Source organism: Oryzias melastigma, linkage group LG8, assembly GCF_002922805.2.
Source record: "Oryzias melastigma strain HK-1 linkage group LG8, ASM292280v2, whole genome shotgun sequence".
Lineage (NCBI taxonomy): Eukaryota > Metazoa > Chordata > Actinopteri > Beloniformes > Adrianichthyidae > Oryzias > Oryzias melastigma.
In genome coordinates, this window is record NC_050519.1 from 13,233,258 (window position 1) to 13,258,439 (window position 25,182).

Sequence of the window (25,182 nt, forward strand, 5' to 3'; positions counted from 1 at the left end):
TTTAAATGCTAAACATTCTACATCTGCTCTTCAAATAAAGGTCATCCACCATCTATAAGTTCATTTGCATTTATTTTCATATTAAACAGTGTAATTATAAACATTTCTTTCAATTACACTAAGCATGATCAATATGAAGTAAAAATATTTAAAATCTACAGGTTTAAAGGACAGAACGTTTGTCTTCATTGAACTGCTGTGATATGTCCCTCTGATTCACCTCCGCTTTTAAGTTACAAAAACAAAACCTCAAACCTACAACGTAGTTACATCATTTCAGAATTTACAGACAACAAAAAAATGAATAAACCAAACATTTATATACATCGGAACATTTCAACATAAAAGTTACATCTCTCAAATGTGCAAGATTAAGCAAGTGTATACTGTCGAATCCAAAGATTTCCTTAAATAGAAGTGAGACTGCTGGTTTCAACACAGGTGTTTAACATACAGGTGGCCTGTAGGGGGCAGCAGAGAGGAGTCGAGCATCTAGAAGTGATTGAAGGGAATAACTGTATGAGCTACAGTTCATAGCTGTACATCGGCCGCTCAGATCCACACCCATGAGACGAGAAAGGATCTTCAAATGAGCACGAGGAATAAAACATCGCAACGCAAGCTAAAAAAGGAGAACACGAGAAAAGCAGCCTTTTTGTTTTTAGTGATTTTGTTTAGTAGTGTTCTCATGTGGCTGGAAGTCCCGCCCCCTCACAATCGTCAGCTCCTCCCACCGGCAACATTTCATTGCACACAGACATTTAAAAAATTTATCTGTTTTTTTTAAACATGATCCGTGACAGTAAATAAGAGAGCAGCTGTCTTTGCAGCATCCACAGGCACCATTAAACCCAGTGATAAGACGGAAAAAAAAAAAAAATCAAACCAGCTTCTTGCACATTTCAGATAAAATAATAAAGCTTTACACAAATTATTAGGTTCATCACAACTGTCTTACAGTTGGATCACCTTGATCATTGATCTGAGATGTCCTAAATTAAAAAAAAAAATTCAGCTTACAGTAAATGTTCCTTTCAAACATAAAGGAATATACAGTGCGTCCCCCTTTGCAGACTGAACAATCACCCTGTTGCAGGATGGGGCATCCACATTCAAAACACATCGATTCAAATACTGCTACAGAAGGATTCCGCTCCGATCAGGAGAACGATTTAACGCACAAAAAAAAGGCAACCACTGATGCAGTCACACGACGAGACGGTGTGAAGTAAAAGTCGCTGCAGGCGGAGCTTCCGGTTTCCCGCTGAAGAGCTTACTTTGCTCGGTCGGTTGTAGTGATCACATCCCAGTGTGCTGAAGTCATTCATCTGGAATATTAGGATTTTTTTTTTCTTGGTTTCATAAAAGTCTTGAAATGAAGGAAAAGAAGCAGCCACACATCTGGAATGTGCATGACAAAGTCTTTATGGAACAGATTTCGGAGCGACTCCTGGTTTGTGTGTTTTTCTCCGAAACTGGAATTGCACTGGATTGAAACCACACTTACGGAGGGAGCTTTAGAGGTCAGGAGGGCTTGAGAGGAGCGCTCCACAAACCGTAGCAAGTGGTGGTGCTGTATCCGAGTACAGCTGGGTTACTCGAAGCGATGGACGAACGATCCACAAGTCCATGCCTTTAGTCTTTTTCTCCATCCTCGCTGCTTCCTGGGGACAAAAAAAATTGGTTACATTTTGGATTTTTTTTTTTTTAAGAGTGTTAAGACACAGCAGACTTGCCTCCTTGTTCGATGTCGGAGTCGGTGAGATGCGTGAGCGAAAAGCTGGCGATGCTAGCTGGAGAGATGGAGAAGCGGGAGTAGGCGGAGGAGCTGGTCCAGCTGGGCTCCGGCATGCGCCCGCCCATGGGGGCTGACGGTAAAACCGCCTTAGGAGCTGAGTCTTTATTCGTCTTGGAAGAGAAAGCGGGCGCCGAGGAGGTGAAGTCGTCATCCCACTCAAAACCTCCACCTGGGAGAAGTCAAAGAACAGGTGAGAACAGAAGCTGAGAGAAGCTGCTGCTGGCTCCTTAGACTCACCCTCCTCATCCGTGGAGCTTTCGGAGTTACCGAAGCGGTTCAGGAAGCCGCCAGCTGGAACTGGACTGTTGAACTCTGAGGTCTGACTGTTTGGGCCGCTCAAGTGGTCACTCAGCTCCTTGGTGGGAGTCTCCTACAAAAACAAGGCAAAGTAAGATCTAAACATATACACATATGTGGTGTGAACGTCGCTCTGTATTTCCATACCTGGTCGAATAGGTAGACGGTGACATCATCAAAGAAGGACACGGCTCGTCTGGAGTTCTCTGTGTTGGTCCTCTCTGGAAACGGTAAAGTCGATGGAGGTATGCTCAACGTTGTGGGTTTCAATAAACTCTTCAGGTGCTTTGAGTTGCTGTCGTCGGACACGATCACCGGCACGGGGTGCGGCGCTTCGTCCTCGCTGTCGGAGCTGGAGCTGCGCAGCTGGTACGCGCGGAGGTCATCGTCCGAGTCCTCGCTGTTCTCATCTTCTTCGTCGGCGTCTACTCCGTCTTCCTGCCCGTCCAGATCCTCCCCCCTCCCCAGGTAGCGGCCCTCCATGTCTGGCTCTTTGATCTTGTGGACGTCGCTGGCGTACGTCCGGGTCAGTTTGGGGTGAAGGCTTCTCTCGGGTTCTTTTGCTGATGAGGCGGCGGGGTCTTCAGGTTCTTCTGATGCTGATGTAGCGTTAAAAAGCTGAGGGACGTTTCTGTCCTTTTTACTGACGAGCTCTGTGAGTATCGTCTCCGCTGCTACTGTGGCGTCCTGCTCAGAAAATAAAGCATCGATATCTCGTTCTTTGGAAGCTTCCTGGGAGTTCCTCATCAAAACGGCGTCAGTAAAACCTCCTGCCGCTTCTTCAGACTTTTTCTCAGGTTCTGATTCATTGTCAGAGAAGTAAGCGGAGTCTCTGTAACTGCCGCCCATAAGCGGCTCCTCAGCGGGCCGATCCGTCGGCTGGTCCTCATGGAAGTCTTCCCCACAACTCTCCAGCAAACCCTCAACTTCAGAGATGATAATTTTTGGTGGGACCAAATTTGCTGCAGATGCCAGCTCCTCCGCCTCTTTGGTGATGCTGCTGCCGTTTTTGACCGGAGAGCAGTCGTTCGGCTGGGAGTTCCACTCCGGAGACTCCAGGTTCTCGGTCTCGTAGCCGCTGTCCGATATCTTGTATGGAGGATGGAGTTTGTGGTGAAGCGTTTGGGCGCTCAGCTCGTCGGCCTGCTCCGCCAGCCGGTGTATGTCCAGAGAGTCTAAGGAGTCCGGCGTTTCAGCCGGATGCTCTGTGGTTGGAACGGTGGTGGAGCTGCTGTCTTCCAGTAAGCTGTCCTGACTGATCTGGTCCAGAGACGGTCCAGACACCAGGAGGGAAGACCGGATCGCAGATTCTCCGTTAGCTTCCATGAAAGACTCGTCATGATCAGACAAAGTGGTTTCCAACTCCACGTCCTCAATCAGCTCACTGAACAGATCGTTGCTCGTTAGGTCTTCGCCGTGCCCGTTTTCCGAGGATGTTCCGTAAATGGGGAAATATTCCGGCGTTTTCTTCCTCGCGGCTTGTAAGGATGTTGGGTCGTCATCGTCAAGGCTAGCAATGTTGGCATACGTGCACAAAGAGTCGGTGGTGGCACTGTCAGAAAACGCGGAGGAGCGGCCATCGGTGATGACCTCGACCTTCTCTGAGGTAGAATCGAAACCGGAGTCCGCTCCTCTGTCGGAGGACGGTGGCAGGCTGTGGTCTTTAGAGGAAGAACTTTCTAGAACGGGCAGGTAGCTGCTTGTGTTGTCATCCGCCACCACTGTAATGGAAGGCACCAATGTTGAGTTTTCCATCGTGAAGTTTGCACTAAAGTCTAAAAGTTCCTGCCTTGAATCGGGCCTACTTGGTGCAGGTTTGGAGTACGAGTCGGTCGTATTTAAGCTGCCAAACGTCTCAAGGTTCTCCCAAGAACTCATCTTGAAGGTCTCCTCTGGTTCGTGAACTAAGCCGGGTAAAAGAAAAGTGGGATGCAGTCTGGAGTTGACCGAGTCCTCTTTCATCAGCCTGTGGTCTCTGAGAAACACAAAGTTTCCAGACAATTCTTCGGTTTTGAGAGGATTTCTATCATCTGAGCTCGTCCTCTCCTCTTCTAATGGCTCATCTAAAAAAGGGTTCCCGTAGCTCTGCTCCGCATGTACCTCTTCTATAGAACTCTCTACGAAAGGATTCCCGTTCCGCTCAGGCAGCTCCATGAAATTCCGTCTCCACGAAGGGGAATCGTCCTGCTTTGAGCCGTCCTCTGTGAAAATGTTGGGGTGGTACGGACTGTCGTTTTCCAGAGACGACCAGATGTGGCTGTCTGGTAAGTAGGAATCTTTCGAGTCGATGCTTTGGTGGAAGAAGTCTGCGTCGGTGCTGGACTCGTCCAGGCGTGCATCTTGAAGAACAACAAAATCCTGCCGCCCTGAAGTAAAGCCCAAGTCCTGTCCTCTGCTGCCGTCCTCAACCGTGTTCTCTCCCTGCTCCTCAAGTTGGACGAAATATTCGTTCCCGTTTGACGACTTCTGGGCATCAAACACTGGTAGAATCCCGGTGACTCCTGAGGAATGTTCTTCCCCTCTCGCCTTGCCTAAAGGATCAGGGAAATGGGCCTGGATGTCTTCCCTGGAGATGGGAAAGAACATGCTGTGATAGTTCAGAGTGGTGTCCATGCCTGAACAAGCATGGTGGCCGTCGTAGTGGTCGTGTTTGGCGGCCTCCCAAACATACTCGAAACTAAGACCTTTGCTGGTTTCTGTGACAGTGAGGACTTCATCGATCTCGTGTCGCAGGGCGTCATCGGCGAACTGGTCCAAGATTGGGAAGGAGGAATGGCTAACGGTGGTTTGGCGGGTGGAGGGGTTCGGCTTGAGGGCGTCCCAGCGTTGTTCAAAGTCCTCCTCTACGTCCTTCTGGCCTTGCATGCGCAGATAGATGAGCAAGCGGTGGACCTCTTCTGCCGTGGCCCGTCGGTCAGGTGACAGCCAGCAGAACTGCAAGATCTCATACCTGCAGATGCACCAGAACCAACATTTAGTTTCAGAATTCCTTATGGTTCTCCCACACAAACATCATCAGCATGTAATTTGTCTTTAGGAAGTTTTCCAATAACTCACCATCTGTCAGAATAAGGAAGCTCCAGCTGTGGTTTAAACAGTTTGACCTGCTGCTCCTTAATGACATGATTGAGAACCTCCCGGTCAGACAGGTGTGGGTACGGCTGGGTGGCGTTCTCAAAAAGCTCCCATAACGTGACCCCCAACGCCCTAAAACAAAGAAGAGATTGACTGAGTTACAGCTTTTAACAACAAGGAAACAGAAAGTCACTTTCATGATCCAATAAAACAAAAAATACACTATTTTGCGGTCAAGACTTTTATAAAACACAACTTAAACACTTTCTACTCATATCATGATCTATTACAAAAGCATTCCCAGTGGTCTTTTAATGACGAAACTTTCAGCCAAAAAGATAAACTGTCATTTTCTAGGACGTAGTTTCTGGAGAGAGCAGTCATTCATCAGATTTGAGCAGGATTATTGGCAACAAGTAAACCTGCCCTTATTTCCCATCATGCCTTAGTATACGATAATGGTGGGGGGAAAAAATTGATTTTTAGATGCATCGATCACGATTCCTATAACGATTCTAAATTTTTTAATTAATTTTAAATAATCGATAATCAAAAACTTTACATGATTTAAAGTAAAAGTAACAAGCGGAACAAAACGCGAACGTTTTACATTTTTGAAGAGCACACAAACATGGCTGAACTTCCAGATCTAGTCATCCAACCAGCCCAGATTCTGCTTCAAGCGACCGTTTGGAAGCATTTTTTCTGTAATAGTGTTCAGGGTCAATTGGATAAAAGTCACGCTTTTGTAAGTTATGTGATACCAAAATTAAATATGTAGATGTGTAGTAGAGTACATCTTACAACATCTTATTTGAGGTTGTTGAGTTCAGGGACATTTTTACATTTCGATGCTGTGAAATATTTTTGATTATCAAACGAAATATAACTTAATTGTAATAAATGTAATTTAAATAAATATGTATTAAACATAATTTTAAGTTGTTGCTTTTTTTGTCTCCATCATCAGAAAAAACCACAAGAAGATGTTAAAAAAAACAACAACATTTTTTTAAACCAGAGTGGGTCATTAAAGACAACTCCCAAACTCAAATGAGAAAAAAAAACTTTCACCAAATATGACCAAATTGTTTTTTTAAACTGAATGTTGCAGAGGGGGATTAATTTTTTTTATGTTTTCTCATAATTCTCATAATGAATACATTTTTCCTAGCAGAAAAAAATCATTTTATTTTAAATCAGGAGATTTGGAATGTATTTACAGTTTTATTTGTGCATAAAATTAGTTTTAAGGACATAATATGCCACACTAATCTGAAATATTTAACCTTAAGGCACTTCTGCCACCAGAGATTTCAGTTTCTACATGTGGGATGTAGTGTCACCTAGTGGAGTAAAAAACAAACTGCTCAAGACTATGACTGCAGAGTTGGTTTAGTCTTTGAGGAGACAGAATGTTCTGAAGTGATAAGAACTCAAAAATTGTATTTTTATCCCAACATAGTCAGGTATGTGAATCACTGAATGCACTCTAAAGCTTTTTCCACCAACTGATTAACTCTAAATCCTGCAGTTTTGGCAGATTTACACTTGTACATCATGTGTTTTGTAAAGCTGTCATCTTGTACCTACCACACATTGCTGGGCTTGGTCTGTTCCAACGCAATGACCCCCCCATGGCGCTCCCCCACCAGCTCAGGGGCCAACCAGCGGAGAGGAGCAAACGTATCATCCTCTGTGATGATATAATCCTCCTAAAACAGGAAATATTTATCCTTAAATCTCAGCTCCATCATAGACAAAACACTTTGCAGATACATTTGTAAAAAAAAATACTCTTGAGCTCAAAGAGCCTCTCCCTTTCTCTACAGAAATAGATTCACAGGGTGACCTTATCTTACGAGGATTAAATTAAGACAGCCGAAGGAGCACATCAGCAGTATTTCAGGAATGCAACGGACACAACTGTTTCAGACATATGCTGCACGTCAAGTTACAGAGGCGGACAATCTTAAATCTTCCGTGAAATGTACAGTATGGCTGAGCATGAAAAACAAGATTTATACCGGGTTAGTTCATCGGCTGGTGGGCTGAAAATAGAACCGACAAATGTCTTGGCTATATGGAGGAGAGTTGCTTTAGCAGAACAAAACACAGCTGAGTACAGCATTAAGAAGCTGAATGAGAAGGATCATTTAGTGGAGCACACCAAGGGCTGATGGGAAAAAAAATAATTGACTGTAAAAAACACTAATACATTTTGAGGAAATCCTTGGATTAAATAGTCTAATCAGGGGACAGGTTAGGTTGTTGGTATTGGCGAATAGCTATGTTTACATTATGTGGTCAACCTTATAATAATGTGTTTTTGTTGCTCACTTTGTATCTGTAGGGTCCGATTCCATAGTCTCCTACTTTTACAGTAAGATCTGCAGTCAGGTAGCAGTTCCTCAAAGCTAAATCACTGAAAGAAAAGAGAAAAAATATATATTATTCTTCTGAAAACATTTCCCATACACATTTTTTTTTTACAAATACATTGTGTGTAGCTCCAAATCTTACATATTTTGTCTCTTTTGTCACACCAGCATCAGTTGTTTTCCTCTGCTCGTCCCAACAGTGTTAAGAACATGCCAGGAGGGGGCGCCACACGCTCCAACCTCCACAAACGAGCACCAGTGGTGCTTTTCACGCTGCATCAAGAGGCGAGCTTTGGTTTCTCTGTAGCGCTGCAGCATTCCCGCCGCTTCCAGTCCATTTTAACCACCCAATGAACAAACCCTGCTGACACTAGTATCCATGTGTGTGCATGGCCCGGCTACTGTCAGACCCACTGGAACCCGTGCAAGATAAATGGAGATGTATTTTAAACCCTCCTGTCCTCTGCTGGCCGGCGACCCAACGTATAGTAACGCAGACGCAGAGAAACCAGTGCGACGTCTTAACCCTACAAGGCCAAGACATGGCAGCTGAGAAATGGCATGGCAGCCATTTCTGCTGGTGACATAAGGCATAGTTTGCAGCTAAAGGTTTCTTGTTTTGGTTCCTTCTCTTTATTCATTTGAACTGAAGAGGAAACATTTGAAGGCTTTGATAAATAAAAAAAAAGCTCTTTTGTGTTAACAAAAATGTGGATTTAAATCACAAAATATATTCTTTTAACTTGAGAACCTAAAATTCTAGAAAAAAGCCATGTTTACCCATACAGCTCTGTATTCATTAGGCACTAAAAGACTCGACTTAAACATCAGTTGAATCATCTTTTTAGAGAATCTCGACAAGTTTATATTATTTTTTGGGGAATTTCTCAGTCTCGTTATTTTCCTGTTTTTTTTCTGTCCAATTTTGCCAGCTTTTATTTGTGCACTGTGATCAGCGTCCTGATTGGCCGTTACCCTTGTCAATCAATCTCATTCATGTCTCCTGTGTAGAATGTGTTCAGTTAGCCCAGGGGTGTCAAACTCATTTTGGTTCAGGGGCCTCTCAAGTAGGCCAGACCAGCAACATAATAACAAAATAACCTTTGGCCAACTTGTTATCTGTAGCTTTTTTTTTCTCAGTTAGAAAAAATGACTCAAACAATCTAGTAGCCAAACCATTTATTATTACATTGTTTATTTCTTGATTGTTTGTTATGCTGGGCTTGGATTTTCTTTGTTTCCCCTAGAGGTAGAATCGCATATTGTGTCATTTCTTAAAAGAACCATAACTCACCACAGGAATAGGTCAGAAACTTGCTTTTTTCCCAGCAATCGTATATTTATTTCCCTTTGTGACTGGGCTGGATTAAATCATCTGGCGGGCCATTTCCGGCCGGCGGAACGTTTGTATGACACCCGTGAGTTGGCCAAATCTACATAAATCTTCGATGATGATTAGATTTTTGCTTTCATTCTATAAAAAATGACTTATTTTTCGATGAAGATTTGAACTTTAAGAGTTTAAATAAGAGAAAATGTGAAAATGTTTGTCTGAGAAAAGTGCATTAAGTATGTAGTGAGGAGATTTACAGACTTAAATTATCTATTATTTTACTTCACCTGTTGCAGGTTTATTTTTAGAACTTTAATAAACGAGAGAACACTGTATTTAAAGAAAAATCTAACTGTACATGTTCTTTAGTTCTATGTATAAAGACGCCCTTCATTGAGAACGTCTGCAGATTTCATGCTGCTTCGTTTAAAGCCTTGGACTTGGCCCACTTCTCCTCAGAGGCTTTGTGTCTGTGCCACAGTCCTCGTCTGCTATGATGAGGGTTCCCTCTAACTATAAATCTTTAGAGGGGGGAAACATAATAATAAAACTGAATCCCAGTAGGACTGAACTATCTTGATGAAAACCCATTTGAGTTGTAACAAGGATTACAACACAACGCCCAATCTCAGGATATCCATTTACACCTGAAGAGCAGAATCATCATTTCCCTCTGGCAGCGGACAGCTGACACTGTGGCAATGCATGGGAGCTGTGTAATTGGAACCCACTGAGCTTATTCTGAACATGCAAAATAGCGCTGATGAGCTGAGCACTGTATGTTTCCTCCTCAAGCCCTGGGTTCCCAACGCCGCCCCCCTACCACCACCGTACCCCCACTGGCTGGCTGGCGGCCGGACATCCAGTACTGGCTGGGGTAAAAATGAAAATGAAATGCAGCCTCTCTAAACACCTTTTTTGGAAAGCAATAGTACTCCTGGGACTGGCTGAGGGCAAGCTAAACCAACAGTTGACCTATGTCTTCATAATCAAACAGCATTTGTGTCTGTACTTACAACATAGTGCTTCCTATTCATTTGAGAGAAATATTTGTGCTTTACAAATACTTAAACACAGAGGATCACTACATTAAAATCTCACATCCAAATACAAAATAGTTTAAATTCTACTATGCAGCTTTTCTACAATTCTAGCTCGTTTAAATAGAAGCTGTCAGCCTGAGCTTATCTCCACAGTAAGGGAAACAAATGCTAAGCTAGGGCGTTTAAAAATAAGCCCACTTGAGTGTAGCATAAGTGCAGTTCTAAAGTGCTACCTGTGCAGGAAGTTGTGTTTGTGAAGGTGAGTGACACCAGCAGCGATTTCACAAGCCATCCTCTGCAACTGCAGCAACTCAGCGTTTCTGAACATCCAATCCTGCTGAGACAGATAGGCCCGCAGGTCCCCCTGCAGACAAACACACAATCATCGTTAGCTCCAAAGCAAATAAACATTAGACGACTGCAGGGATGGATGACTATCACGTAAAAATACATTTTTAAAGAAGGTAGTGTAGGGCGACAGCCACACAGGGGCAGCACAATCCACTCTTGTCGACTTTTCAGTATTACCAACTTGTGATGTGTGAGGGAAACCAAATAAGGGTAACACGGTTAAATGGACCTCTGTGCTGTGTCACTGAGATTTATAAATAAAAAAAGCACAGGTCAGAGCAGGGGGAAAGTGTTTCCTGTGCTTTAAGGTGTGCAATTTTTTTTTAAAAAAGGGACTAAATGAATAAAAAAATGTGTTGTAAGTCCTCCAAGGGCTCTTTAAGAGTCTGACCCTTTCAGGAGGGAATTTTGAGGAGATTCCCAATTAACCAGCAGACCGCGAAACCCTAAAGGACTGTTAGCGCACAAACACACACAAGCGCATGAGTCACTTTCATTAAAACGGCCGAGACACATTCAGCTGCTGACCATGCAAGTCTGTGGACTTCATTTATACAGGGAGGGGGCGCATTTGCAGACCTGGGGGCCGTTTCTTTTACCAGCCGCTTAGATCGGTCATCTTATGTAAGCACTATTTGCTTCACACACAAACATGAGAGCGCACACACTGAATTACAGACGAGCAAGAAATGAAGTGACATTTTCTTTTGTGTTTTTCGTGAAATAAAAGCATCAAAGTTTTGTAAAGGTACATTAACTATAAGGTTAGGTGAAGTAAGCCAGGACCGTGTCGGCCTAAAGTCCTGACCATGCTGCGGATGCATGAGCTGGAGGTCGTCCCTCCCATGTGACAGTCTGTGGTCTCTGCACCAGTTGGTGGATGTATTTTGATGACCAAAATGCTGTGAGTCAGGGTTACCCGGCAGGGTGATACCGGACAGAAACCCCGCCATCAATCAGCGGTTCGTCGGGGGGGAACGTCATGACATTAGTGGCGTTTTGACATCCGCCGTGTCCACACCGCCGCTGCAGTGTCATGTGTCCCATTTGGGCCTCAAGTGGATGACTGACGAGGACTCCATTAGCAAGAAATTAATTCACGAAATGTCTTAAACGCTGTTAGAGGAATCAGTTTCCATATCACTGATGAGCGCAGAGTTAAAATAGATGTTGGATTCTCAAGGAAAGAGAGAGAAAACTAAATTCTCCAGGAGGAAGGAGCACAGGCATCACTCAGTGGAGCTGCTCTCGCACATTATCACCTTTAACATACAAGACCTGTTCTTCATCACACCACTTAATGACTCACTCCCAGTTGAGTTGAGTCATTTACCTTGACACATTTCTTTGAGCTGTCGGAGAGATTACTGACGTTGGGCTGGGAAGGACCACAATGCCAGGAAATGTGCCAGAGCGGAGCAGCTGACAATGCTCCACGCCAACAAAATGACTGATTGTTTGGCATGAGGTGCTGAATCGGGCTTTACTGAATGGTTATTAAATTACAAATATGGAAATCAAAGTGTACACAAAACATCCGATTCCACTATATGCAGGATTGTTGTTATCATTTAAGCATGTAGAGTGAAATTGTTTTTACAAAATTCTCTTTTTCCACCGAGTTGATAATGCAGGCTTCTCTGGAACCGCTTACTTTGCTTAAGATTACACTCGGTGGCGGCCAACAACCACAAGGTGATGGCCATAAAAATGTACAAACACAGCAGCTGGTACAGCTGACACCAGAGGAGTGTAAATGGAGCCTGTTGCTTTACTGGGAGAGGTGGGAATGTGAGAAGTCCCCAGCTTACAGTAGCTATGTGAGTGGGGAGGGGGGCAAAAGGGAGCTCCTCTTCATCAGAAGCAAACCAATCGGCTTCTATAATGAACCCAAACTCATTTTTTAGACTGAAACTATGGGAAAAAAATCCCTATTTTTATGACAAATTGACCAATTCAGCCAGTTATTGCTTGAATAAAAAAAAGTTTTGGAACTTTTAACAAAGACTTGAAAATGTTTTCCATGTTAGATGTGTAAAAAGTATACAAAATAAAATATATTTTTAAAAATGGCATTCCTCACCATTTCACAGTATTCAAAAACAAGCAGGAAGGGAATGGCCTCGACGCACTGCCCCAGACACTGGAGGATGTTGGGATGCTCCAGAACTCTGAGGGAAAAAAAGACAAATATTGGAATTATTATTGTAGATTTGTTCATTGATTTATGTTTGTTTACAACATAAAAAAATATCAAAAACAATTATAACATTTATAAAATTCGAGGTAAGGAGAAAGAAGTACACATTTTTAGTACCTTTCCAATCATTTAATGATACCATAAACATCCTAGTCTTCTATAATCTACACAAAGCTATAAACATTTATTTGTTTTGCATGCTAAATTATTTGTTATAAATGACAGATTTTTTACTTAAAACTAAAAATTATAGAAGCAACTGATATACATTATTTGGGAAGTTAAAACTTTAGTATCGAACAAATGTACAAAAGACAATCTACTATATATTTTATTATAGGTACAAATGTGGATAATACATAAAGCAACCTTAAACCATAAATGTTGGACAATTAACTTCAATCTGACTAATTTTGAGCTACATAAACACATATAATTAATGATTTCAATCAACATCTCTATCCTTATCTCTAACAGCGGTAAATTTTCTTCATTTTCTTCATTTTTTGTGTTGAATTATGATCCTTAAATATCTAAAAATCTTTGTTTTCATTTGTTGTAAACACTGATTGTACTTATACTGGCTAGACATTGTGTTCTACTATAAAAACAATTTTACTTTATTTATTACTGGTTGCTGATAACCTGCTTTATGAATGATTCTTATGGCTCTTTATTGTAATTTACACAAAGGTTAAATGGTTTCATATGTGAATTAAAAAAAACACATTTTGTATAGATTTAACTTAAATTACAATTAAAATTATTATTTATATTCTAAATGAGTAGAATGAAATCCATAAAAGTAAAAGATTCCATTGCGAGTGTTTTTGAATTAATTTTGTTTTTTCACCTGTATGGATCTCCTTGTTGCAAGAAATCGTTCTGCTCCTTGGCGTTTGCATTTGCTTTTAACTCCTTCACCACCACTCTGACTCCACCTGGGTCTGTGTACATTTCACTCAGAAGCACCTGAATGAAAACATGATCAAGAAAGATGGAGGAAAAAGAGGAAGAGAGGTGAGTTTTGTATAGAGTTTGAGCATTTGTTTCTGCAAATCTGATCTGATTTACTTTTCTCTCCTACAAACGCTACATCGTGTTCGTACCTGACCAAACCAGCCATTTCCAATCTCCTGGATGTAACTCAAGCTGTGACGTGCCACCTGGGAGTCTGAAGATGGTTCTGCAAAGGCACAAAGTTCAAAATTATGCATCCTGTTTGCAAAAATATAAAGTTCACAAGCCTTTATGGTGCAAAACATGACCTACAGCTGGTACACATGCATTGTGTTTGAGTGTATAACCGACCTGTGATGCTGGCCAGAGGTTGCAGGTGTGGCGGTCCGGGCAGGGGGACAGGAGAGACGGCGAGGGTGTACACCTCAGCGGGCGATTGCATAGAAGGCGTGTCTTCCGCTGGCGGAGTGAAGTCGATTTCATCATCAAAGTGATCTTCAAACTCCTGGTAGAGACAAAATGACAACCACATATTAAGATCATACATGATTTATTCAGGTTGGATTATAAAAGAAACTTTATGGAAGTTTGTAATGGAACTGATGAAAGCTTGCTTTGTTTTAGTGTAGAATTAACTGCTCACTTTTCATTTGTTTGGTAAATTACAGACAAATAAATGACTAAATTAAGCTAATAACAAGTGTATCAGGAATGTATTATTAAAATTAGACAGTTATAAAAATAAAAAACTTAGGTAAATGTTTGTTAATGCTTTAAAACCATAAAAAAACACTGAAGTTGTGCTTCATTTGCTTCACACAGATGTGTCGCATCATAAATATGTACAAATGTTCACAAAATTCAGCTTTTTTTTAACGCTAAAAGTGTAACATTTGAGAGGAAACATGACGCCCAAAATGCAGCACGTCTCTGACACACCTATGTGGAATTTTTGGACTGCTACGTATTTTCAAATGGAAAAGTGAAGAAATTTAGAGGCAATAGTCATCAATATTTTACTGGTTTCGACAGACATCAGGGAAAGCTGCTGGCAGCCTCTTTCCAGAGGACACCACCTCCTGCTTTAGCAGAGAGCCCGACATCTGACATTACAGCTGAATTATTGAGACAATGCAGATCATATAAATATTGTACTGAGGGTGGGAAAGACTAAGGCGGTGGCATCGCTCTCATCTCACTTTCTCCACAGACAGAATCTAAAAAATGGTTCATAATTTCATTTTGACATCACAGCTTAAAAAAACTAACAAAACTATGTTTTGAAATGCATGTAGATATTTCATAAAGTTTATAAGATCTTCTGAGCACTGGTTTGACACATTAGTGGTGTGGAAGGTAATCTTTGACAGAAACTACACTCTCTGAGGTCATGGGGTCGCATTAACCTTTCACCTGAACCTCTGTGCCGACATGAGCGCCACTTCTCTCACCTTGAAGTTGATCTCTCTTTCTTTGCAGCACGTTACACAGTTCATGAGCAGCACGACCACAGCCAAAAGCACCAGCAGCGACACCACCAAGGGCAGGTGGGGAGACGCAGACCAGACACCCCCTGAGCTTCCATCTGAAATGACAGAAACAGAAAAATGAGTTTGAAACTGTAATTTGACAATTATTTTGAAAGTTTTCACCACTTTTTAACAGTGCGGCTCATGAGGGGGGGTTCTCCATCCACCATGAAACTGCATCTGAGCCCCACAAAAATAAATTGACGACTTCTTGCTGATTTATTTTGTCGTGGGTTTCCCTGCAGCTGAAATAAATCCCCTAAGAAAACACAAAAGCATGACATAAGCTGCAGGTTTTCATTGCAGAGCAGCCAGTTTGAGCCCCCATCCACCCACAGACGTTGTGGGAGACTGTTTGGAGAGGTCAATTAGCGGTTGCCAGAATTGCAGTGGTGACAGCTGCTGTGGGTCTGAGCGGGGATGCAGCTGGAGGGTCAGGCCTTCTCTCAGCTACTGCTCAACCCACATTACACACTATTATAGCACATCTAACATTCACTAAGAAACACATATATGTAAACTTTCAGAAGATACAGAGAGCAGCTGAACTACATTTAGATCAGTAGAATTAGAGAAATATTACCTTGAATGAATAATCCCTGTCAAACTACTGAATGCATTCTGTTTTTGTTTCAATTAAATATAAATGTATTTGTCAAACTTCTTGCCTATAAATAATTTTGTTGTTGATGGAAAACTTCAAAACTTTTACAAGTAAAATTATTAGTTCTTACATTCAAAACCAACAGAATAGCTATTTTTTGCTTGTTAAGTGCAAGAAATTGCTTTTGAAAAAATGTATTAGTTCAAAGATTGCTTTTGAATTATCTTTGTAACCTAGAATCATTAAGAAGCATTAAAAAGGGTCATTTTTGCTGTAACAAAGCCTGCTTTTTCACTGGCTTTTCCTTTTCTCCCCATGACAACCTTGCTTCCAAAATGTCACTGCTCATTCACAGCTCATCCTTTGAACGTTATGACTACCGGTCAGCGGACAGTCAAAGGACATTATGATCAACCCTGACTCTGTGCAGCTTGATTCATCCTTCATAGGTGGAGACCTGGTTCCTCTAAAGACCTGCTGGATGAATCTGTTTGGGTTATTATTAGAAAGCACAGACCGTCCTAAAGCACTGTCAAATATGCAAACAGTCTGTGTGGCACTGCTTTCTACTGGTGTTGATTCTTTTACTTATTGCCATATTATTGATGGATAAAATTTCGGGCATCTCTTTGTTTTAAAACTGAAAACACTGCTCACAATTTTTGTCTCTTTGCAAACGTTAGGGGGCTGCACTGTGGCGCAGTGGTTAGCGCTCTTGCCTCACAGCGAGAAGGCCCCGGTTCGAATCCCGGCTGGGACCTTTCTGTGTGGATTTTGCATGTTCTCCCCGTGCATGCGTGGGTTTTCACCGGGGACTCCGGCTTCCTCCCACCGTCCAAAAACATGCCTCATAGGTTGATCGGTGACTCTAGATTGCCCCTAGGTGTGAATGTGAGAGTGAATATGTGTGTGATTGAGGCCCTGCGACAGACTGGCGATCTGTCCAGGGTGTACCCCGCCTTCGCCCATCAGTAGCCGGGATAGGCTCCGGCACCGGTAGCGGTCAGGAAAATGGATGGATGGATGCAAACATTAGGTTGAGGGTGTGACAGACTGTAAGCTAGCAGGAGAGCATGTGAACAAAGAGCTCTCAGCTATGGAGAGAGGACCGGGCGGTGTTGCTCTGCACAAAAAGTTCCACCCACAACGCTGTGGTGAATTTCTGATGAACTCCTGAAGAAACTGTCTTAGAAAACAACTGTTTTTTGTTGCTAAAAATCATAATTAAAAGATCACTGGGAACACTTTTACAACAGATCAGACAATTGTTAGCATAAAGACATACATGACTGAGGGTCAAAAGGCTGAACCAAAACAGATTTTAATTTACCCAAGACTGTTCCAGGTTATTATGGCAAATAAAGAGGTAAATTGGTAAGTTTTCTTCTTCTAAATTAACTGAAATTAATAATCTTAAAAAAGAAATCAATCCAATTTAGTCAATAAGATTAGAGATTGAGCTAATAATGACCTGTAAGCAATAGTTTAATGCCTACTGATGCAGTAGTAAAAACAGCACAAGAAAAAAGATTTTGCATTTGACCAAAAACTTGAACATGATTTTACTCTTCTTAGTACATGGGGTTTATTTTAAATAAATAAAAATAATAATAATGAACAGCTATGAAGCAGTCATTCATCTCTGGGATTTCTCCTACAGCCCTCTTCTCTGTCTGAGAGACTGCATCAGAGTCTGTCTGAGGTGAAATATTCAAAAGAATTAAACTTTAAACAGCTCCACAGTGGAGACACCGGCCCAATAGAGGAGCTAAAAATGGCCTGGTGTGCTTACAGTGATGACTGAAATTAAAAGAAGATAGACATGGAGGGAGAAGCCATTCTAAAATTGCCAACATTTTTATTCTCAAGCATCAACTCAAAGCACAATGAAAATGTCACTTGAATGAAAAAAGATTGAATCTTTTTTTTTTTTTAAACGAGCAGAATTTTACTAAAGCAAACTTTATCTATATATCCTGATTTCTCATCCAGTAAAATACTAAAAATGTAGTTTATAGCTTATAAACTATCTAAAATCATCCAGTAAATTACATCATATGAAGAAAATAGATTACAGTAAGAAACCTGCAGCTTTTTATTTGATCTATAACCACAGTCTACCTGTAGTGGTTGAAACAACATAATCAGAATTTCAAATACATTGTTATATTGACAACGCAGACATAAAAATCCTGCAGAACCATTTGTCTCTGAGTGCCAGCAGCTTTTTGACGTAAACACCGTCTGCCTGTTTTAGCAGACAAATGTGTTCCAGGGCGACCTGGGACTCCCCGAGAGGCTACATCCCCCGTCAGATGGGGGGAGAAAGCAAGAGCTGGGTCACGGCAGCTCCACATGGGATCCGTTCTTCTCCGTTAGGACTTATTTGAACCATGAGTTCGTGTAATGATTTGGCAGGCCCTCGCCCACATGACTAAACTGGTTTTTTGGGACCAAATGGCAGGGAGCTGCCAAGTCTTATTTTGGTTGGGCTACATATTTCAGCAGGCATTCACGCTGGAGGAGGGCCTGACCTATTTTTCCAGCTTTTACTGACCACAACGGTGGAGTTTATCTGCACGGCAGAAAATAAGGGGTGTGGATTTGTCTGCAATATGAACTGGTGAAATAATCTGCAATCAGAATCCACATTGTCATACAACTAGCACTATATAAGGTATATTTCTTTAAAAAAACAATAACCCATAACATTCAATATTAGATCAGCTTAGAGTTACTGCTATGAAATAAAAGTGTTTTATGCAAAATCTCCTTTCCCACTGGTCAAAGTTCACTGACAATGTCAACTATGACTATCAGATAACATGCCATCATTACCTGATTAACAATTAAAAAAAATAGATTTAAAACCTGCAATTAGCAAAAAAAAGATGTTATTTACTAAAACACAAACTGAGCAATTAAACTTCCCCTTGTGACAATCCTTTCTATTATACCTATTTCTATGAACATGTCAATGTCGCTAGCTGAGATCCAGGACAGCCTGGCAGGTAGTAAAAGCATTAAAATCATGCTCATATTGCAACACTGTTTTTCCACTTCATTGTACTATGATTAAGCAAACAACACTGTGGCCAATCATTCACCAGTCCTGATAACACCAGAAGATGTTGCATAGTTACCAACCCACCCTGCAGTTCATTCACTTTTGGATTATTTATTTCCTCATAAGGTTAAAAAAAAAAAAAAAACCACAGGGTCAAAAGTCACAGAGTCTCATTTTCTTGGAAAATCTTTAAAATAATAATTTAGACTTTTATGAGCGATACAGTTATAAAATAAATGTACAAATGATTCAGATATTCTACTCATTAATATGAATGTTTTTAGTCAAGATAGAATTTTAAATAATGGCAAACTCGGTTTTTTATTCGTCCTAAAGCATCGGGTTAATCACCACCTGATGACACTTGCAATCTGTCCTGCAAAGCAAACATGATGTTTCCATAAACAATGCAGAGCTTATCCTCCGGCCTCACCTGACAAACAACAAATAGTTTCTATGCTGGTTTGCCAACCTCAATATCACTGTGCCCTAAACTGGATTAGACATATTACAGTGTTAGGTATATGTAGATATGAACATTTTTTAGCTATCATTTTAGAGATAGTTAGATCCTCGACCTTGTACTTTAGGTGCCAGGCTTTAACTTAAATGATTAAATTTAAGTTTAAAAGTGGCAAACCATTAAAAAGTCTCTGTTTTAATACTTAACCTGTAACATGACTAATTAGCATAAAATGCTAGAAAAAGTCTGACACTGTATGAAAGAATGTATTTCCTTATTTTGGATGATTTGCAAGACCTGCAGTACCTTCAGCTTGCTGCTTTCAGGTAAAAAGGTGTGTCTGACCAAGTTACCATCAGGTTAGTGGCTGAACTTTAAACTCGCACATGATGACAACCAAAAGCTTTTAGTTTTTTCTTTTTTCTTTTTATGTCTTAAGAGATGTTCAATGCAGCACAAATTACGCAATCTTGTTTTGTTTTTTTTATCCGATTTTAAGTAAAGGGGTGAACATTTTTATACATATACATTAAAAGAAATCTTCCTTACCCTTAAATTGAACTAATAAACTAATGACCTAGTAGAATGGAAACTATGCATGGACTGGTAGTTGCTCCCTAACTTCTGCCAGTATTGGTAAATGTTTCACATCTTTTCCAAAGCAGGTCTGCTTTGGTTTAGAAGATTTAGAGCTTTTGTTCAAGGTTATTAAAAATCATTTTTAATAAATAGATTTTTCAACCGTAAAAATGATCAAATTTTAAAATCAAAGGACATTTATCCATGTGATACTTAGTTGAATTACTGCTTCAGCTGTTTTAGCCTTATAGACAAACCACTTTTAGATTAAACTACTTTAAATCTAGCAGATCATCAAGAAATCAGACGTTATGAAGCAACTTTTGACCAAAATCAACTGTTTTGAACAACAGGGAGAGAATAATGCAGACTCCCATACATGAAAATGACCCAAATATAAATGAAAACTGGTTAAAGGAGCACAGAAAGGTTATCAGCACAAGTTGAAGTGGGTTGCAGTTCTTTAAATCGGGTGATAAATCGTCATATCAACTTTGATATGAAAGTGGGTGAAGCAAAGTGTCCTTCCCTGCTCGTTTTTACCCGTTCTTCTCCGGGAAAAGTATGTTTATGATTAGCTTTGCCGGTTTGTTGGTTAGCAGTGTCGTGACTTTGACTGTCTGTTGCTTAATAGGGGTTACATAAACCATTTAGAATTGTATTTAATGTAAACTAAAAACTGTTTGTTCAGTAAGAGAGCAAACAAATACCTACCTACGAGCAAAATGTTTGTGTCAATACAAAAAAACAGCTAAAGTTATGGTTAGCGTTTAGCTAACAGCTACACTTTAAGCTAGGTGGGCATAAATGTTTGGTTATCGTGGGTGTATCGTGATTTGTAAATTGTCGGTGAAGCAGAGGGTAAACATGACACTAGCTGCCTTACCTGAATTCAGAGGATACTGAAGAGGGATAGCTTCAGTCACCAAAAACGCCGACCAAAAAATTCCACTTGCCAGCAACACAGATCCAAGACGGCTGTCCATCCTCCAGATTTGCCAAACAAAAATGATGACTAACTGAAACTGTGCCGGATAACTGGCTAACGTGAGGTTCAATAAAGTGCCTTTAAGCAGTTTAATGTCAGCCTAAGCTACAAACGTGCATAGTTTCGGTCTTTTTAGCGACTTGCTACTCGCCAGCTAAGCTAGCTACAGCTAGCATGTTGAGGCTAACAGTTTCAGCTGACGACAGCAAACACCGCTACGACATGTCGTGTTCCGTTCTCCATGGAAACAACCGGAGCGATCACCTTTCGCGACCTACCATGTTTTCTGGTAAAGCGTTTTTAAATTAGCATATTTACAAACAAAACAAAATCTACCATACGCTACCAAATATCATGAAACACCTTTCCTCCACAGAGCCATGTTCCTAGACAACGTCACATCACGGAATGAGGCGTAAATCTCAGAACAATTGACATTCATCTAAACCAATCAAAACGAAGAATAGCTTCACAATAAAATCGTGTCAGCCAATCAGCTTTGGACTATATTCCCAGTGCAGTAATTCCAGTGATTTGTTTAAAAGCTTAGGAAATCCTTTTACATCCAGTCACTTCGCAACCATGCGAGGCTCGCTTTGGAAGATGACCTGCCTTATAAAATGTTTATTTCTGGATTTACGGCCAACCATAAACTATTGGTTTTATGGTTGACACGGTTGTGTGACTACAGAGATAGGCTTCAAGTCTATGATCTATTTTCTGGGCCAGTTTGCTTGGAAATCTGCAAAATTGGAAACCCAGTGTGTAAGATGATAAATAACTTGTAAAAAGAAAAATAAATAAATGCAAAGAACTCTAGCAACTAGTAAACTATTTCCTCCCAATGAAATTTTGAATTTTATTTATTTATAAAATCTAAATAAGATAAAATAACATTCGCAATTTTCTTTTCTTTTTTTTTTTATTTTTGGCACAAAAAAATATAATGCATAAAGCTAGAGTTCAGCAATCCCCTTTTTTGTCACTAAAAAAAAAAATCAGAAAATCTGTATCCTTGCATTTTTGTACCAACAAGTTACAGAAAACCCTGTAATTTGTCATATCTAAATATTTCTTTTCCCCCTGTCATTACTATCTTTGATTAACTGTACCCACTCATCCATGGTCTCTGGGGGTCACTGGAGTCTGATCTGAGCTGTCATTAAACAAAAAGATAAGTCACATGCAGGACAGGTCACCGGTCCTCAGGGGCGTCTTAGAGACAAACAAAAACATAATTAATGTTTACACTCACCAGTCAGACAGTGTTTGTTGCACAAGAGGAGGAAACCACACTTAAATGTTCAGCTACGTTCAAAGCCCTATCACATCACCATGTTTATCCCAATTTTCTGACAAAATTAAGAGCATGATTGAAGTCTTATTAATTGAAAATATTCACTTTTTAAATGCAGCATTACATTTAATTAGCAAAATATTATTATTTAACTAGTTAACTAGTTGTTTTATTTTTTAAATTTAAGCCCCTTTAATTTTTTTATTCATATTTGCTTGCAAGTTAACAAAACAGCGGCTCGATAAATGAAAAAATTATCTGCTCTGATTAACTGATGAAGGGGGAGGAGGCACGGATGAAATCTCCCTGGGTTTGAGGACAGATACGTCAGGTTGCTTCTTGCACTCCGGATCACGAATCTGCAATAGTGTTAGAGGGGGGCTTCGACGAAAAAGCAAGAAGAAACAGGGATCTCCACAAACTCGACTCAGGAAACATCTAATTGTAAGGTGAGGGATTTTTTAAAATTTATTTCAGCAAATGTTAGTTTGTAACAGTTTATCCTTGGAGATTCCTTACTATTCTCTCATCCAAATGCATTAAAATTCAGAAGGCAAATTAGAAAAGCTGATTTAATGAGAGGGTTATTATTTAAAATTTTGGCAACTTTCTTCAATCTGACATTAATTTTATAAACCGATTAGTAAAAAAACTGAAAATGAATATCTGATTAAAGGAAAAGGATGCTGGTAGTACAGTACGGAGAGGTCTCTGTTTCCCTCCATCCATCAGGAAATAACAAATTATATTACATTCATTTTATCTCACAAAAAATTTAAAAAAAAAATGCATAAAGCATGTAGTTATTGTTACTTTGTGTGTATGTGTGTGTGTGTCGCTCAGACAGACACAGAGGATCATGGCATTTGCTGGGATGCTGAGCGAAGAGAACATCAAAGCTGCTGTCCAGGCGTGTCAAGGTCAGTCATGTTACCCATTCCGAATCCCAAATATCGCTAACAATGATACACACATTTATTTCATTTCTATGGGAAGAAAAACCCGCATAGCTCGTCTAGGAGGATAAGAGAGCGATCCCCACTTAAACACCACACTATTGTTGTTGTTGTGCATGGGGAAGCAGGGGAAAACCAAAATAAAACAACCTGAAAAACCCTGGCATCCTCAAGCGTTTTAATTTTTTATTTCTTGAAATTATGTCTGCATGGTCAGACACATGGAGCTTGGTGGCTTGCTGCAATGAAAAGGCAAATGTCAGTGCCCTTCTTTAAAAAAAAAAAAAAAGTCCCTGTCAAACTTCATCAGCTACATAAGGTTTGTCAATAAATTATAAAAATATTGACTTTTCTAAAAGCAAAAATTAAAAAACTATCTTTGCATGTTCTCTAAATGTCAGAAATGGTTTCCAGGACGAGATTGAGGAGCAAAAGGCTTTTATTGAAGTTTGCATCAAAGCCCGAGGCGGCCTTATGTGTGCTTGGACTGCTATAATGGCAAAAGGCTGTAATGTGCCACTGCATGTATATTGGTAAATGCCATCGTCAAAGAATGAAAGTCATCTGAGCGCATGACTAAATGCGACATCTCTATTCAGACCCCCACCATTCTTCCTTCCTTGTCATTCAGCTTTGACCTCTCTCTTCCCCCCCGCACTCTTTTGATCCGCCTCTCTGTGGCGATGCAGCTCCAGGCACCTTTGACTTCAGGTCGTTCTTTGCACAAGTGGGACTGATTGACTCGTCTGAGGCCGACAGGAGGAAGGTGTTCGCGGTCCTGGACCGAGACAAGAGCGGCTACATCGAGGAAGAGGAGCTCAAGTGAGGACACATAGTGTTGTGCAGAAAAATAGACACCTTATGTCATGTTTTGACTAAAGTTGTGGCATCCAAGTTTTATCCTCTGAGGTCATGACATTACAGCTCAGTCATCTTCTTTAGTCTTCCTGGTTCTTCCATGAACACAATGAACCTAATATGATTCAAAGTTAGTTTTTCTCCTCCTCTTAGACTGTTTCTTCAGAATTTCTTTCCGGGTGCTCGGGAGCTGACCGGACCTGAGACAAAGGCTCTGATTACTGCAGGAGATAAAGATTGCGATGGAAAAATCGGCATGGATGGTGAGTTGCTGTAGCAACGTCTGCACAGAGGAGGTCGATGAAACACAAAAACTCTGCACTCAACAAACGAAACAAATAATTTATTGTTCCGCCGACTTTTCTCACTTAACCCAGAACGCCTCATCATGTTGACTGGTGCAGAGTGATTCCGTGTGCATCTTTTGTCTCCACAGAGTTCTGTGATCTCCTGGAATAGGATGAAAGCCCATAAAAGCATCACTGCCACGCCCCTTTGAAGCATCTTCTACTTTTAATTTCTCCTGGTTTTCCAGATAAACGAATGCTACAAAATGAATGAATAAAAACCTGCCTGCTGCGCTCCCTCTTGATGTGATCAATAGAATGAGTAAAATGTTTGATGGACCAAAAACCAAACCTGCTAGGAAATTAGGAGTGATTAATAAATGTATTTGAAATAAAAACAATCTCTGTTTTCTTGTATTTTTTAAATTATATTCAATTTACAATGTCTGGTCATTCAGATTATATGTTGGATAGAAAAAGAAGTTTTTTTATATTAATTATTTTCATTTGTGTCTATATTTATAGTAAAGTGGTTTAAATGTTTATTTTTTAGTGTGTTTTGCTGCTTTTTTCTAATTTATGTTTTAGTTGCTATTTTTGTTGTTGACATTTTTAAATAAAGTTAAACAGTGACAAAATGAAAACAAAGAAAATATGGTTTGACTTTTTTGAATAAAACGAAATTTCAGAATAAAAGTCCTTAGATTCAAAATTTCTTATAAGATTTAGAAAACTAAACATTTGAAATAAAGAATATTTCAGGAAAATACTTTAAGGAAATATTTTTTTAATTGATTGGCAGAAATATTAAAGCATTAAAGCCTTTTTCATTTGATATTCTCCCTCCTTTGTCAGGATGAATGAACCCTATGTTTTCTGTAAATGCAGATTTTTGTAAAGTGTGTTGTTGAATGTTAAATTAATTGTCATTAATAAAATAAAATGGGACTCTCAGATCTGGGTCGGTGTTTCTATTTTTACAGTTTTTCAGGAATGACAAAAGCACGTTGATCAGATACACAAAGCTGTGAAAACATTAAAAAAGGCGACATAAACAAAACTTTCCCACACAACCAAAATATGTAAAAAAAAAAATAAGAAAGAAATAATCTAAAT

At 40.3% G+C, this 25,182-nt stretch overlaps 2 protein-coding genes across 2 annotated transcripts; one reads left to right on the forward strand and one right to left on the reverse strand.

Annotated features, from left to right (window-relative positions):
- Positions 1-53: 53 nt before the first annotated feature.
- lmtk2 (lemur tyrosine kinase 2) lies at positions 54-20,699 on the reverse strand. Its single transcript, XM_024272094.2, has 14 exons — positions 20,567-20,699; positions 14,890-15,023; positions 13,790-13,943; positions 13,588-13,664; positions 13,332-13,450; positions 12,362-12,449; positions 10,161-10,291; positions 7,511-7,595; positions 6,764-6,885; positions 5,153-5,302; positions 2,243-5,045; positions 2,036-2,168; positions 1,737-1,967; positions 54-1,664 (listed from the first exon to the last, which is right to left on the reverse strand). Exons 1-14 carry the CDS (start codon positions 20,664-20,666, stop codon positions 1,636-1,638), a joined length of 4,356 nt encoding a protein of 1,451 aa, XP_024127862.1. The 5' UTR covers positions 20,667-20,699; the 3' UTR covers positions 54-1,635.
- A 115-nt stretch (positions 20,700-20,814) lies between these two features.
- On the forward strand, positions 20,815-24,363 carry LOC112146328 (parvalbumin beta). The gene is made up of 6 exons (XM_024272096.2): positions 20,815-20,957; positions 22,246-22,414; positions 22,809-22,885; positions 23,611-23,743; positions 23,933-24,042; positions 24,216-24,363. The coding sequence occupies exons 1-6, from the start codon at positions 20,843-20,845 to the stop codon at positions 24,236-24,238; spliced, it is 627 nt and encodes a 208-aa protein (XP_024127864.1). The 5' UTR covers positions 20,815-20,842; the 3' UTR covers positions 24,239-24,363.
- Positions 24,364-25,182: the final 819 nt, after the last annotated feature.

What these genes read in the sequence shown, in the direction of transcription:
- lmtk2 (XM_024272094.2), bottom strand. Translation starts at nt 20,666, where the DNA reads ATGGACAGCCGTCTTGGATCTGTGTTGCTGGCAAGTGGAATTTTTTGG. An exon ending in CAACAAGGAGATCCATACAG is followed by an intron (nt 12,450 to 13,331) that starts GTGAAAAAACAA and finishes TTTTTCCCTCAG; the next exon opens with AGTTCTGGAGCATCCCAACA. An exon ending in CCGTCTACCTATTCGACCAG is followed by an intron (nt 2,169 to 2,242) that starts GTATGGAAATAC and finishes TTGTTTTTGTAG; the next exon opens with GAGACTCCCACCAAGGAGCT.
- LOC112146328 (XM_024272096.2), top strand. Translation starts at nt 20,843, where the DNA reads ATGTTGAGGCTAACAGTTTCAGCTGACGACAGCAAACACCGCTACGAC. An exon ending in AGGAAACATCTAATTGTAAG is followed by an intron (nt 22,415 to 22,808) that starts GTGAGGGATTTT and finishes TGTGTCGCTCAG; the next exon opens with ACAGACACAGAGGATCATGG. An exon ending in TGGAAAAATCGGCATGGATG is followed by an intron (nt 24,043 to 24,215) that starts GTGAGTTGCTGT and finishes TTGTCTCCACAG; the next exon opens with AGTTCTGTGATCTCCTGGAA.